A 17037-nucleotide genomic window follows, 5' to 3' on the forward strand; every position below is an offset into this window, starting at 1 on the left:
TTTAACACCTAAAAAACATTCTTTTGCAGCAGATTTGTTTACAGCCTATTTCTATAAACTGCAATTGTTGCTGTTAAGTGCCATCGAGTTGGTTCTGACTCATATCAATCCTGTATAGGGTTTCTGAGGAGCAGCTAGTGAGTTTGAACCTCCTACCTTGAGGTTTTATCTGACCTTAAGGTCTAGTGCTTATCCTACAGCACCACACCAGGACTCCTATAAACAGCAATAGTGATGAGAAAGGTTTTCAATATTTACTAAGGATCAAGACTTGAGTTACTGCCACTTTGAGCTTCTTGTCTCACTTGTGATAAGATTTATCAATAGCAGGGGTATTAACTTGAAAAAAAGGAGTTTTTTTTTTTTTTTCCTGGACTTTACTGGAGCCCTGTATTGGATTTAAGGGGTCAAAATTCCTTAGTGGAAGTTTCATGATTATTAAGAAGACCAACTCTTTAATGATATGTTTTTTCTTTTCTAGTTAAATGCATGAGTCCTGGTGTGGCACTGTGGGTTAATGCGCTCATCTGCAAGATTGGTTTGAACCGCAAAGTTGGTGGTTCAAGCTCACCAGCTGCTCCTAGGAAACCCTATGCAGGATCACTATGGGTCGTAACTGACTGAGGGCACTTAACAGCAACATGGATAGTTACTGACACAGTACATATACTTAACTAAAAATCGTATAAGACTCTTCAAAGTAATTGAGAATACCAAAAAGAATAGAATTTTTATTCTTAAATGATAGAAAGGTTATTTCAGGCCATAACTTCTCCCAGAAAAAAATAAATCATGCAGATTTTGGAACTATAGAACAATGCATTCATTGCAACTCTGTAGTGTACTCCTTTTCTTTGCCATGAATATTCCTGATAATAATTTTGAAAGCATATACACTTGGATTGAGCACTTTGGAAAATTCCTGTTTCTTACATCCTAGTAGCATTTCCTGGGGAGAGGTATGCTTTCTTGGCAACAAGTTCATATATTACATTATGTTAACTGTAATTGTCACACAAAAAAATATAAAGGATGGGACAGTTATCCTTTTTCTACAGACATGAGGTTATGTATCTTGAGTAAGACCATACAACTACCGTATTTTATATAAATAAAACACACATTGTATTTTTGCATACTGTATAACTTGTGTTAGTTTCATATGCTCATTATACCAATATTTTTCACAAGTTATTCCATTCACTTTTCATTTTTTTCTTTCTTTCCAATGGATTTAATGTTAAGTCTCCATCTTGGCATCTGTTTCAGTTTGGTTCCCAGTAGTTTCTCTCCTGACAGGATTCTTTCCTTTCTGTGCAAACCGCTTTCTCCAAACGCAGGCAGAAATCACTTTTTCTGCCTTGAATCAGCCCTCGCCAGGACAGCTGGTCCCAGCCACAAAAGGGCAAGGGTCTGCACCCAGAGCAGGAGAGAGCCTAGGGCTCAGAGGGGTTATTTAAGCACCCTGCTTAAACAAGAAGGTCTGAGTGGCCACTTGAGGGCCTGCTCCCGCACAGCACAGTCTTACCACCTGGTTTCATGTGGGGTCGGTACAGTGGGACCTAGGTGAGCATGGACAATGGGTCCCTGCTTGCTACGGGATTAACTTGGGTTCAGGTTGTGGTAGAGCCACACACAGCCTTCCACCCCATCCTCTGTATGTCTTTGCATGGTGGTGCTGTTGTTAAGTGCTGTCGAGTCACTTCGGATCCATAGTGACCCTGTATAGGGTTTCCAAGGAGTGGCTGATGAGTTTGAACTATCAACCTTGAAGTTCAAACCGACTTTGCAGTCCAGCGCATTAACCCACAGTACCACAATAGGATTCCTTGCATGGTGCGCCTGGACACAGATCTAATACAAGAAACTTCATTGCTCTGAGGCCCTTCCATGAGTGGCCCTAGAGCAAACTCACAGTTTCAAGTATATATTTTCTGATTAACAGGGTACTGCCAAACTTGATCCATGATTCCTTGCCTATGGCTTAGGCTTATACCTTTATTATATAAAATAAGATCAAAAGTAACATTTTCAGATTATTGGGTGAGGATGAATGAGGCAAAAAGTATTTTCTTAGAAATATCACAAGACATGCATAGTGAACATAATTTCATCATTTCTACACATTATATGTGTGTGCAAATTATTTATGTGTATATGTTGTTTGTGAAAAAACACCAAAGTCGTATTTACATAAAAATAAAGTAGTAAGTACATAACTGCATTCCCGTGTGGCACCGTAGGATTAGCACTGGACTGTTAACCAAAAAGTCGGCAGTTCAAACCCACCAGCTGCTCCCTGAAAACAATGTACAGGGTCACTATAAGTTGGAACCAACTCAACGGCACTTAACAACAACAACAACAGCAAAGTACATAACAGGGGTTCAAACCCAGGTTTAGATGCAAAGTTCATACTGTTTCCTCTACACCATGATGCCCCCCAAGGATCTCTGGTAGAATAGTAGTTACGAGTCGGGCTGCTAACTGCAAGGTCAGAAGTTCGAAACTACCAGCTTCTCCGTGGGAGAAAGATGAGGCTTTCTGCTCCTGTAAAGATTTACAGCCTCAGAAACCCTGTACAGGGTCACTATGAGTTGGAACTGACTCCACGGCATATAGCCACCACCATGATGTTCCCCAGATGTAACCTGATTTTGATGTGTGTTCTATTTCTGCTTTCGGTTGTCTTTAACCAAGTCTTTGTGCTAACTATATTCATAAATATGAAAAATGCCTCTCAAATGTTTAGGCACTACTTTGTACAAAAGAAATGAGTTGAAATCATGTTTTAGTGTAGAAAGGTATACAATTAATCAAAAGCCTATGGCGGTAAAGGATTGGATTGGAATAAAGGAGCAACAGTGAAAGAGAAAAAGAATAACAAAGGAAAATTGCAGCAGTAAAGCTAATTGGGAAAACCTCTGAGACAACAAACAGAACTGTTGTCAGTTTCCATTGAGTTGATTGTGACTCATGGTGACCCCGTGTGTACAGAACAGAAGTTTCAAGGTCTGTCTTCTAAGGTACTTCTGGATAGGTTCAAACTGCCAATGTTTTCATTAGTTGTTCAATGCTTGACCATCTAATGAGGGACCCTATACATAGACTGACCTCCTGGTGTGGCATTGTGGGTTTATACGCTGGACTTTATAGTCAGTTTGAATCACAAGTTTGGTGGCTCTAGCTTACCAGTCGCTCCTCAGAAACCCTATACAGCACTTAACAATAACACTTAACAGCAATGGCACTTAACAACACCACCAACAACAACAACATACATAGACTAGGTTATTGGCATTTGTGGTTGAAGAGCCAGGAGCTATGAACTTGCAAATATGTACATTAAACATACACCTGTGCTGTTTTTATTAAATATAGGGTAAGTATGTATTAAGAACAACAGAAACAAAATTCTGTATCCAACCCATTTTTTGTGATGAGTGCATTATTGCAAAATAAATACATGAATGGGCCCAATTTACCATACCTAAATGGCCTGTTTCTCATCTTGCTCACAAAGATCATGCTATGTCAGAAGTGGAGGACACTTTAGAGGTCAACTACTTTCTTCATTTTCAGGCTCAAGAAGTTCAATGACGTTCTCAGTGTCACAGCTATCTCTTCTTTCCTAACACATTCATGAAACCTGCCACTCAAACTTTGCAGTCTTATATATAAATGAGGAAGGGAAGGAGCCAAATCATGACTCTAATACTATGCATTAGAGAATCCTGATGTGGTGCTATGGGATAATGCACAGGACGGAAAGGTCAATTTGAACTGCTAGGTCGGAGGTTCAGACTCATCAGCAGCTTCTCGGAAACCCTAGACAGGATTGCTATGAGTCAGAACTGACTTGACGGCACTTAACAACAGCAACAAGAGAAATTTTATTTTAAAAAGCAAATAGAAGGACTTTGAGAATCACGGTTGTTGTTGTAAAGTGCCATTGAGTCGGTTCTGACTCATAGAGACTCATGTCTAAATATAGACAAAAGATTCTACTAAATGTTTAAGAAAAACCATGGATTATTGTCTTTGTGCAGCTATAAAAGCTTTGTGATTAAAGTTCTTTATGATTACTGCTAAAAAATATTTTTCTGAGAAAAAAAATCCATTTTTGTTGATAAGGGATAATTTATTTCACTGAGTTCATTGTTACGACAAATTGTACTTTTCAGTTATTAATGCTCTTGTTTTTCCTTCTCTGTAGACTTCATTATTCATTTCTTTAATGTGTATGGAAACTTAAAAATAATCCTATCTGCAGAAAAGCCAAAATAAATGGTTGCTCAAGGGTACTGCTAATTTACACAGAGTAGATTTTATTTGGTCAACATGTTTTTTACTTGGTTAACTATGATTATCTAACGAGAAACCCCCTTAGCAAGACATGATATGCAAATGTTATTGTGATTAAAAAAAAAAAAAGACCTTTCAAATGATTTCCTCCAATTGCATACAAGCGATCATTCATTACAGCCAAAGTGTGGATGGCGCGTTTTGTGTTCATATCTTGTTTTCGAGCCCAGACATCCATTACAGGGTCATAGCAGTATAGCCATGGGACATATTCTCCATTGTGAACACCTCCTGTGAATTAAACATATACATATAAGTCAAGAAAGTGCCTTGGAACTGAACTTGGAAACAGAAAGTCGAAGAATGACTTGCCTGAAATGTATATTTTTCCATTGTGCACTGCTCCCGCATGAGCTGCTAGAGGCTGTGGCAATGAGGACACATAACGCCATTCATTTGTTTCTAGGTTATAACACTCCACACTGGACAAGTAGCCAGTCTCATTCCTTCCACCAATAACATATAAATGTTTGTCCAACCGACATGCATAGAAACTGGCTCTTCTGCAATAAAAACAACCACCCTCAGTGAATCACAAAAGGAATTGAAATAGGATAAGGGACAATCAGTTGTTCAGGAAAAGGAGGTCTACTGTGCTGTAAAAAGGTTGTAAACTTGTAGAGCCTATAAACATAGTTACTTTATAAACCTGAGACAATATGCACTAATCATATGTATTGTCCATTATTGACAAGATATTTGATATTGAAGAAATAGTAAAGAAGTAATTCAAATCTATTTCAGCTCTTTTTATCTTGCTTTTTATACACTAAGTGTTCATTAATGTTTGGGGTCTTTGGTACCTTGTAAGGATAGCACAGCTCAATAAGACAAAGTGAAAAATGAGGTAGATAATGTAACAACAATAAATTATCTTGACATTCACTTTCTTTATGGTCCTTCAAGGGTCATTGTTTCCAATTTATAAGAGAACTACATCATCAAAATTTTTCTTCAATGATCATTTTTTTTCTTTTTCCCACCCCTAATACTATTGCAAATAGAACAACTTTTGTGAATTGCATATAATGTTCAATTTTGCTTTTATATAATCAGTTATAGGAATTTCATCTAAGTAACATTTGGTATTGATTCTTAAAAGGCTATAGGATACTTTTTGAGTCCATTTTCATAACAAGCTATGGACCTTCAAAATCAAACAATATAAAACTGTGTGAAAGGACAATTCTGAACTAGACGTCTACAAAAGTCTAGGTGTGACATATGTTGCTGCTGTTGCTATGTGCCGTGGAGTTGGTTCTGACTCATAGGGACCCTGCACAGGGTTTCCAAGGCTGTAAATCTTTATGGAAGGGACCTGAATTAGGGTGCTAGTACAAGAACTGGAAAGGAGCGATCCAATAGTTATTTTTAAGAAACATGTACATCTTGGTAACCATATATATGAGGGCTGTGGGTGAATTAAGGTTCAATAATTTCAAGGTAGAATAATTAAAGGGACTTCAAAAAGTTCATGGAAAAATTGAATTAAAATATAATAGAAATTTTCATGAACTTTTTGATGCTCCTTCATAACTTCAGACACATCCTTGATACTTTGCATTGCTTTCTCAGCATTGTTACTGGAATAGCATTCTTAAAAGGTTGACACGTGGCCCATAGGTATAATATAATTAAATGCAAAGCCCCTCGGTGAACATAATTCATGTTTGTTTAGTTAATTATCTCCAAAACACTGACAACAATACTCTTGTGTAATGTCAATAGAAAGCATAGGAGTCTTGGTAAAGCTTTATCTGGTAAACTTATATGGTTATACCAATGAACGTTTTAGCCTCTGGAGTCTGATTGCCTGGCTGTACCAGTTACTAAGTGTGTAGCCTTTGACATGTTACTTAACCCATCTCAGCTTGAGGTTGTTCATCTGTAGCATGAGGATAATAAAGATATCTTCCTCAAAGAGCTATTTGTGAATCCATATGTAGAGTGTTCGTAATAGTGTACTATATATATATTTTTTTTAATGCTCAAGAAGGATCAGTTAATGTTGAAAAATCAGGCATAAAGGTGTCTGCATGTTAAACTTTTTCTAATGACTTTTAAATGATGACTAAATTCTTTAGTGATTATTTAGATAATTTATTAACATATAGCTATGGTTATATATCCTGGTTGCTTTTAATAGCCTAGGAATTATTAGCTATTATTGATACTTAAAAAATAATATTTCAGCTATGTTAATTTTTTCTAGATTTCATTGATACCTTTGGAAGAAACATGTGTTGTAAAAAATCTGGAAGGATGAAAAACAACCATAATAATAGAAAAGGGGATGGGAAAAACAAAGGAACAAAAATAAAGAGTAAGTGAGTCATATTTCATAAAGTAGTAGTTGTTAACCTGGGTCTGTGATTTCTGAAGGGCCATGAAGATCGGAAATTGTAATAAAATGTATATTTAAAGAAAATTAAGTTCTGGATCATAAACATCATATACTTATGCATATTCACATTGTATATGGGGTGAAGAGTTTCAGTGTTTTTAATCAGATTGTCAAAGGGATCTATGACCTAAATGACTTGGGAATTCTGGGCATGTTGCTGTTAAGTGCCATTGAGTTGGTCCTGACTCACAGCAGCCCGATTTAGGTTTTCCTAGGAGTGACTTGTGGATTTGAATAGCCAACCTTTTGGTTACCAGCCCAGTACATATCCTATAGTGCCACACCAGATAGGAATAATAATAAAAAAAGAAACTCATTTAAATAATAATGTTAGGTTTAAAAATATTTACGAAATTTGTTGTTGTTGTTATGTGCCGTGGAGTCGGTTCCGACTCATAGCAACCCTGCACAGGGTTTCCGAGGTTGTTAATCTTTACGGGAGCAGAACGCCTCATCTTTCTCCAGCGGAGCAGCTGGTAGTTTCGAACTGCTGACTTTGCAGTTCGCAGCCCAATTCGTAACCACTACGCTACCAGAGCTCCTTATTTATGAAATTAAGCAAATAAAAATAGCCCATTGTTTCCTTTCATTTCTCTAACCAGGTTTAATTTTCTTACTCACTTAATATGGTTGTTAAATTCTAGTGGAGTCAGTTTTGACTCTAAGCACCAAGCCTATTTACAACCGGATGAAACACGACCAGGTCCCGAATCATCTTCACATGGTAGGGGATTGTGGATCCACATAAAATGAAATTCTTGGCAACTTTAATATTTCTTCCATTTATTACGATGTTGCTTTTTGGTCCAGTTGTGAGGAATTTTGCTTTGTTTACATTGAAGACAAATCCATAGTGAAGATTGAAGTATTTTTAAAATTTTCATCAGCACGTATTTCATGTCGTCTTTGCTTTCAGCAAGCAAGATTGTCATCGATATTTCAAAGGTTACTAATTAGTCTTCCTTCAATCCTGATGCCATGTTCTTCATATAGTCCACTTTCTAAGGTTATTTGCTCAGCATATAGATTGAATAAAGGAATTCCCATTCTTTGAAGTGTTATCAACAGTTAGTATATAATCCACACAGTTGAATGCCTTTTTATAGACAATAAAACACAGGTAAACATTTATCTTGTATTCTTTGTTTTAGTCAAGATCCATCTGACATCAACAGTGATATCCCTTGTTCCACATTCTTTCTTGAATCCAGCTTCAATTTCTGGTGTTCCCTGTCAATGTACTGCTGGAATGGTGTGTTAATTGTCTTCAGTAAAAGTTTACTTGTGTGTGATATTAATATTATTTGATAATTTCCACATTGTCACCTTTCTTTGTAATGGGCATGTTGTTGTTGTTGTTAAGTACCGTGGAGTTGGTTCCGCCTCATAGTGACCCTGCACAGGGTTTCCGAGGCTGTAAATCTTTATGGGAGCAGAACGCCTCATCTTTCTCCTGCAGAACCGCTGGTAGTTTCAAACTTCTGACCTTCAGGATGGCAGCCTGACTCGTAACCACTACACTACCAGAGCGCCTTTGGAATGGGCATTGTTGTTGTTGTTGTTGTTCAAACTTCTGACCTTCAGGATGGCAGCCTGACTCGTAACCACTACACTACCAGAGCGCCTTTGGAATGGGCATAGATGTGGATATTTTCCAGTCATTTGGCAAGAAGCTGTCTTCCACATTTCTCGGAATAGATGAATGAGTGCCTCCAGCGTTGAATACATTTATTGAAAATTTTCAATTGATATTTGTCATCAGTTCTCGGAGCCTTGTTTTTTGCCAATGCCTACAGGGCAAGATGGACTTCTTCCTTCAATACTACAGGTTTTGATCTTATGCTGCTTCCTGTAATGGTTAACATCAACCAATTCTTTTTGGTATGTTGAATATGGTGGTTCCAAGTTATTTTTACTAGTATTTTGAACTTCTCAAGGTAAATTATTTTACTTAAAAGACTGACAGATGTCTAAAAAATATGTCCTAAAATAATGGATATTTATCTTTCTTATATAACAGCTCATGGAGCTTCTAAAATAATTCATTGTCTTATTTCATCAATGAGCACTCTTTAAATAACTTTGACTCTATGGGTGGTGGCTATTGTTAAGTGCCATTGAGTTGATTTCTGAGGAGCAACTGGTGGGTTTGAACTGCCTACCTTATGGTCAGCAGTCCAGTGCTTATCCAGGACTCTATGGCTAATGGACCATTCACGTTATGGGTTGCTGCCTAGGTCAAACAACCCATAGGAGATCCAGAATTAGAAGACTGATCGGGCATTTGTGAGATCTGCCTTTTCTCACTCAGCTCTGTAAGAAGCTCTTTATTTGGTCTATCGAGTTGATGGTTCTAAATAAATAAAAAAACTCCTTTTACTGGGAACCTGACATGATATGCTGTAAAGACTTAGAAAGGAATGTTAACTAGTCTAGGAGACAAAATGTCTGCCAGTCATGCCAAGTATAAAAGTTTTCTGCTTAATTAAATTTAAAGTGTAAAGAATAAGAAAGCGATCTCTTTTTGGTAGTGTAGACTGCTTTTGTATTGTCTGAATTTAAATTTTCTCACTTTCTTGAGGTGGCTACTTCCCCACTGTAGCACTAAGTCAGCCTGTCAGACCTTGTTCTTTGTAGCCAAAGCATTTTTAATTTGATGCTCCATGTGTACTCCTGGCTTTATCCACACAGTGTCACTGTTAGGATCTGAATGAAAAAAATATATATCAGTAGGTTTCACTTCCTGACTTGATGTGTATTTTTTGTAGAAGTTCCAATAGCGAAGGTTTTGAGTCTCTGACTTCCTCTCACTTATTTCCTTGTGTGTCCAAAGGAAGAATTCACAAAATGCCTCAGAGAAACACGGAATAGTTAATGGTCTGTCTGTCAGCAGCTGTGAAGATTGGCTTGATGCTAAAGTTTTACTATGTCAGATTTCTTTTGGGACTGGTTTCTGACTTTCCTGCCTTACCCCACCCCACCCCCATGTGAAGAGCTCACCTCATTTAAGCTATTTTATTTAATTTTGGAAAAGTTCATGATTATTAAAGTTACTAATGGCATTGCACTATTTATATTTGAAATTGCTCATTCTGCTTCATCCCACTCCCAGTCTGGGGCAATATTCAATGTTTCTGAGATAAATTTAAAAACCAGCAATGATAACTCCTATAAACATACTTTGAATCCTGCTTAATGTACAACTCTTTACGGACCCTTAAGGTGGTTGGTTTGTTTATGTCCTGAAGTAATAGATTGAGTTACCTTAAACTTATCTCAGCTTGAATTTTTAACTTTCATTATTTGATTAATAATGAAATTATTTTTCACTAGTTTTTGATTATCACTACCACTTCCACTAAGTGCAACTGATTTCTCAAACAAAATATTGTCTTGCCTTGTTTCTTTTAAGACTACTATAGAGAAAAATCTTTAAATTTGGAAACCTTTTCAATTGAATTGCTCCCAGTTTTTCACTGGAGTCCTGGTGTGGTGCTGTAATAAACAATGAACTGCTAACCATAAGGGTGGTGGTTCAAATTAATCAGTTACTCCTGGACAACCTTATACAAAGTTGCTAGGAGTCAGAACTAACTTGATGGCACTTCCCAACAACAGCAAGAGTCTTTCACTTACTCTGTGAAGAGGAAAGAGGCATTCTTGTGATTACTGCTCAAACTGCTCCCCTTTCTTGCTCCTCTCCCATACCACCTTTTCTTTGGGCTAGCTATGGCAGTAACACTTCATTATTCATAGGAATAATGTCTGATTGGCTATTTCTGCAAAGGAAAATTTTAAACTTACCAAAACATTTCTATTGATCAGAGTTTTAATTTTTGCTCTCTTCCTCTTACTGAAGAGCAAATCCTAAATTTGGGACCAAAACAATTCATTATCACAGCATTGAATTTGTATTGTAAATCTGGTGGTATGCTCTGTAAGAGTAGGTTACCTAAGAGAAGACTTAAACATGTTTCTGCTATTCTCAATTGATTTAGGGACTTGTCAGCATCACTGTAACTCCTGAGTGTTTTGGTATCTGCCAGATGGAAGGCAGTTGGTGGGAAACTTGTGGTGAGTTGGCGTCATGAAGTCCAAAATGAGAAATTACCTCAATTGAATGTTTTGAGAAACTTTTCTGATCTGAAGAGTGTCTCTTATAGTTTAGGATTGCTTTTTATTTTCCTTATTTTTTAAACCACCAATTAATCCACACTGGTAACTGATCTTACTTGCTATTTTGAATGGAAGCATTCCAATGACAGCAACATTTCATTTCACGTTATGGATTGCTGCCTAGGTCAACCAACCCATAGGAGATCCTGAGTTAGAAGATTGACTGGGCATTTGTGAGATCTTCTTTTTCCCACTCAGCTCTGTAAGGAGCTCTTTATTTGGGCTATCGAGTTGATTGTTCTTAATCTAAAAAAAACCTTCTTTTACTAGGGACCTGACATGATATACCATAATGACTTAGAAAGAAACGTTAAACAGTCCATCCTGTCAACGGTGGCTGCCGGGCGCCGACAGACCATGGCAGGTCTTTTTATCAGGTCAATGAGCTGCTAAAAATTGTCTAAGTAGGACCCTGCCATGATAGGCCATAGTGCCTCAGAGGAAGTCATTATAGACTATCAAGTAAACAATACACATTTTTAAAAAATTACTAATTAGGTTTTGCAGCAATACTTCCCATCCTTAGGGGCTCTACAGTGAAATAATTGACCGCAACATGAGTTACGCCTCTCAAGCCAAAGGCGTGAAGGTTAATTATCATGGCGTACAGCCCCCAGCAAAGGGTGCCATTGTGAGGAGATGCTGACATTCCAAACATATTACTGATATCTATTTTATTAAAGAATTCTTAAGACAAAAACTTTTTTCCAGTAGTTTTAAGGAAGGGGGAAAGTGATGTAGTTGCAAAAACAGCATCTAGGCACAAACTACCCAAAGAGAGATACAGGGTAGAATAGAGGGAGATGTCCGGAGAATTTTGGTTCATAGAAAAATTGTCAGGTTATTTGTTGATTAAGAATCATTTCTTAGGGTAGGTTTGCACTAGACATTCCTGAAAGTATCTGTTGTCTTTGCAACATACTGTTCCTTATCCTTTCAGTCTACAGCATTTAGTCTCCTAAAAAGGAATTTTCATCTATGCATATGGAATAAAAGAGAACATGGGGACTGTAGGATAAGTTCTGGACTACAAAGCTCAAAGTCGATGATTTGAGCATACAAGCTACTCCATGGGAGAAAGGTGAAGGTTTCCGCTCCCGTTGAGATGCACAGCTTCAGAAACCCTATACAAGGTCACTATAAGTTGAAACCCACTCCACAGCACTTAATCACACCAATGAACTAGCAAAGCACTAAATTTCTTTATAGCATAAATTCACACTGTCATGCTGTAGGAATGCACATTTAAAAATGAATAGTATCCTTTATAATTTTATTTTAACTTGAAGTTAATAATTAAGGATCTAATTTGGTTCTCATGTAACCTACTTGAGGTTAAAAATGGAGATTTTAAGATGAGTGGTAATAAAGGAACAAAGAATAAGGAACAATACTGTGGATTCTTCTTCTGCTTGAGAAGAAGTAGATTGCAGCTTATCGTCACTATCATATTTGAGAATTTGTTCAAGAGGATGTTCATATCCAGATGTTAAGTGAAAAGGATCAAGAGTTCATATTTTAGCATGTGAATTTGCATGTGCACATTAAAACATTGTCTGATATCTAAGTAACAGCCAGGAGAAACAAAATATTCATACTTAGAGTATCTATCGTGTCCTTTTGTACCTAGGAGACTTGTTGTTCTTCTTAGATGCTGTCGAGTTCATTTTGACTCATAGCAACCCTCTGCACAACAGAATGAAACATCACCTGGTCCTGTGCCATTCTCACAATTGTTAGGTTTTAGCTCATTGTTGCTGACACTGTGTCAATTCATCTCACTGGGAACTTCCTCTTTTTTTGCTGACCCTCTACTTTAGCAAACATGATGTCCTTCTTCAAGGACTGGTATTTCTCGACAACATGTCCAACGTATGAGAGATGGAGTCTCTTCAGACTTAGGTGACTTCGGTGGTATAAACACTGCAGGTGTAAATGAGATTATACTTCCAAAGGTACTTTAAAAAGCAAAACAATAAAATGAAAAACAGTTCTTTAAATTGTTGGGAAGACATTTAAGGGGGCAAATTGAACAATTAGAGTTAGTGAGACTTGAAATATTTGATAGTGAAATTTCTGCATCTAAATGCATATCCTTGTGAGAATGTGTTTTACATTCAATTTTAGGATTTAAATATATTGTCATTACGGACAGTGGGATAGCCAGTAGTACTTTAGCTTTGCTTACTAAATATCAGCACAATGTGTAAAAGAAAAGTCACTCCTTTTTCTTCCAATACAAGGACAGATAACTGAGTTATTTGATTCATTTTCTCCACTGAGTTAACGAGGCATTTACTCTAACATGGCCAGGTCAGGCTTCATACTTTGCCTCATATTTCTCTCATTGACACTGTCTAGTATCCCGTATCATGGAAAACCATTCAGTACCAAAGCTTTTTGTAAAGTAGCCACAGATACTTCAGGTACGGGAATTAAGCACTTACCTTTCTTGCATAGGTGGAAGTTGAATCCAGCTATTAAATCGGGGATCATATCGACTGACAAAATTTGTACTGTGCTTTCCTGTAAAAATATATTTATCACACTTAAAACTTAGATATCATTGTTGTTTTGCACATTTAAAAGTATTTTATAAGATGTCTCTCTTCTTGGGTTTAACACACAAATTATAACAGGGGAAGACCTCCATTAGTCAGGGAAAAAAGATGTATAGTATCTCAAATGCTTACCCTTGTTTTTCTTTCCCCTCTACTTTTTTTTTCCCCCAAATGATCAAAATAAAACAACTATAACAATAAAAGTAAGTATATTTACCAAATCATTTTTATCGCAGTTTTAGGGTAAACGTTTCTGGGTAGTGTGTTTATCCTTTAAAAACATGAAGCTGTTGTTTATAAAGGATCAGTTCCAGGGACTATCTTGTGTCATTTTTTTCTGATTAGAGCCTTTGATTAATGATCAGTGGTATAGTCTATTTTTTCCTCAGTAAGAGTCTAAGTTAGGAATGAGTTTTATTTTACGCATGTTATGTAAATCCTGGGTGTGTATTTGAGGAAGCACAGTTGCTGTGAGTATCACAAGTATATTTGCTAAAATGGGAAACATGAGTCCTTGGTGCTGGTTAACCAGCTTATCCTCTCTGAGCCTATGAAGCACAATAATGCCTCCAAGGTATTAGAAGGAACCTTATTTTATTTACATATTGACATCAAAGCAAGAAATGGAAACAAAAGAATACATTACATTTTGCATGTAGTACCTAGGATTATAATCATCTAAAGTACTGGAGGCCCAACTCTAAAAATCTGCTTTTGTTCACATATGTGTAAATATTGAAATGCAAGCACCAAACTTTATCATGGGGTAAAGCCATAAAGTCTGTAGGTGTTCACACAGAAATGTACACACAACACACTTATTAATTATACAGGGTTTTTTTGTATGTGCACCCATTATATGTTTCCACCATTTGTCTGTCAGTTTATCATACTGTGGTGGGTTGCCTGTTGCTGTGATTCTGGAAGCTATGCCAAGAGTATTTTAAATACCAGCAGGGTAACCCACAGTGGGTAGGTTTCATCGGAGCTTCCACAAGAAGCCAGGATAGGAAGAAAGAGAGATGGACTACTTCCAAATAGTTAGTCACTGAAAATCTATGAATAGCAGTAGATCACTGTTAGCACCAGAATATTAAATGTTGAAGCATGATGTAGAGTACCAGAATCTTATCAGACATGGCACCTGAAGATAAACTTCTCAGGTTGGAATGCACTCAGAATATGACTGGGGAAGAGCTGCCTCCTTAAAGTAGAGGTGACTGTGATGATGCAAATGAAACACAGCCTTTGGGCCTTCAGTTGCTTATGGGGCAGAACTCCAAATGAAGAGAAACAGCTGTAAACATCTGTTAATAATTGTAACATGAAATGTATGAAGTACGAATCTAGGAAAATAAATGGAATGGAACGCATAAACATCAGTAACCTAGGCATTAGTGAGCTGAAATGGACTGATATTTCAATTTTGAATATGACAATTACATGGTTTACTAAGCTGTGAATGACAAATTGAAGAGGAATGGCACTGCATTTCTTCTTTAGTCTGAAATTCATCAAACATGCAATCAAGATGTGTTAATAATTACTCGTGATTGGAATGCAAAGGTTGGAAACAAAGAGGAAGGATCAGTAATTGGAAAATATGGTGCTAAAAACTATGATGGAAATTACATGATAGAATTTTGCAAGACCAGTGACTTTGTCAATGCAAGTATCTTTTTTATACAACATAAAATATGACTACACACATGGATGTCACCAGATGGAATACACAGAAATCAAATTGACTACAACTGTGGAAAGGGATGGTGGAAAAGCTCCACATCATCAGTCAAACTAAGGCCAGGGGCACACCATGGAACAAACCATCAATTGTTCATATGCAAATTCAAGCTGAAGCTGAAGAAAATTAAAACAAGTCCAAGAGATCCAAAATATGACCACCTGAATTTAGACATCATCTGAAGAACAGATTTGATACATTAGACACTAGAGACCAAATGCCAGAAAAGTTGTGGGATGACATCAAGATCATCACATAGGGAAAAAGCAAAAGGTTGTTAACAAGACAGGAAAGAAGGGAAAGACCAAAATGGATGTCAGAAGAGATTGAGACTTGCTCTTCAGGTAGATATGTTAAAGTAAATGGAAGAAATGAGGAAGTAAAAGAGCTAAATAGAACATTTCAAAGAACAGCTAGCGAATACAAGGTCAAATATACTGAAATGTGCAAAGACCTGGAGTTAGAATACCAAAATGGAAGCTGAAGGAACTGAAAAAAATTCCAGCCTCGACTTGCAATATTGAAGGTTTCTATGGGAAAACTATGCAGAAATCATCAAAAGAAGATTGAGGGAATACACAGAATCATTGTACCAGAAAGAGATGGTTGGTGTTCAATCATTTAAAGAGGTAACATATGATCAAGAGACAATGATAATGAAGGGAGAAGTCCAAGGTGCACTGAAGGCATTGGCCAACAGTAAGTCTCCGAAAATTAACATGATACAAATTGAAATCTTTCTGTAAACTGATTCAGCACTGGAGGCATTCATTCATTTACACCAAGAAATATGGAAGACAACTACTAAGCCAACTGAATGGAAAAGATCCATACTTGTGCCCATTCCAAAGAGAGGTAGCCTAACGGAATGTGAAAATCATTGGACAATATCATTAGTATGACATGCAAGCAAAATTTTGCAAAAGATGATTAAAAAACGGTTGCAACCATACATTGACAGAGAGCTTTCAGAGATTCAAGCCGGATTCAGAAGAGGATGTGGAATGAGGGATAGCATTGCTGATGTCAGATGAATCTTGGCTGAAAGCAGAGAATATCAGAAATATGTTTAGCTGTGCTTTTACTGACTATGCAAAGGCTTTCAATTGTATGGATCATGACAAGCTTGGCACAGCATTGTGGAGGATGAGTATTTTAGAACACTTTACTGTGCTCTTGAGGAACCTGTATATAGACCAAGAGACAGTTATTCAAACAGAACAAAGGAACACTGAATGGTTTAAAATTAGGAAAGATGTGCACCAGGATTGTATTCTTTCACTATACTGTATGTTGAGCAAATAATCTGAGATGCTGGATTAAAAGAAGAAAAATGTGGCATCAGGATAGGAAGAATATTCATTAACAAATGAATACAATCTTTCTAGCTGAAAGAGAAGAGGACTTATACTTATGGAGTGAACATTAAAGACCATAGCTTTCAGTATGGATTACATATCAATGTAAAGAAAACAAAAATCCTCACTACTGGAACAATAAATAACCTCCATATGAATGGAAAAAAGATTGAAGTTGTCAAAGATTTCATTTTGCTCAGATCAACAATCAACATTCACAGAAACAGCACTCAAGAAATCAAAGGATGTATTGCACTAGGCAAACCTGCTACACAAGACCTCAAGTGTTTAAGAGCAAAGATGTCAGGATGAAGGTGTCCCTGAAAAAAGCCATGGTATTTTCAATCACCTCATAAACATGTGAAAGTTGGACAGTGAATAAGGAAGACAGTAGAAAAATTGATGCATTTGAGTTATGGTGTTGGAGGA

General features: G+C 36.9%; 1 protein-coding gene across 1 annotated transcript in view; it reads right to left on the bottom strand.

The window, feature by feature from the left end:
- Positions 1-17037, bottom strand: part of KLHL14 (kelch-like family member 14) — a 143140-nt gene that overhangs the window by 10680 nt on the left and 115423 nt on the right. The window contains exons 5-7 of the mRNA XM_006835049.1: positions 13393-13471; positions 4678-4868; positions 4438-4596 (exon numbers count right to left, since the gene is read on the bottom strand). Coding sequence (XP_006835112.1) covers positions 4438-4596; positions 4678-4868; positions 13393-13471 — 429 coding nt within the window. The remainder of the gene's footprint in view (positions 1-4437; positions 4597-4677; positions 4869-13392; positions 13472-17037) is intronic.

Source organism: Chrysochloris asiatica, unplaced genomic scaffold (genome assembly GCF_000296735.1).
Source record: "Chrysochloris asiatica unplaced genomic scaffold, ChrAsi1.0 scaffold00015, whole genome shotgun sequence".
Taxonomy (NCBI): Eukaryota; Metazoa; Chordata; class Mammalia; order Afrosoricida; family Chrysochloridae; genus Chrysochloris; species Chrysochloris asiatica.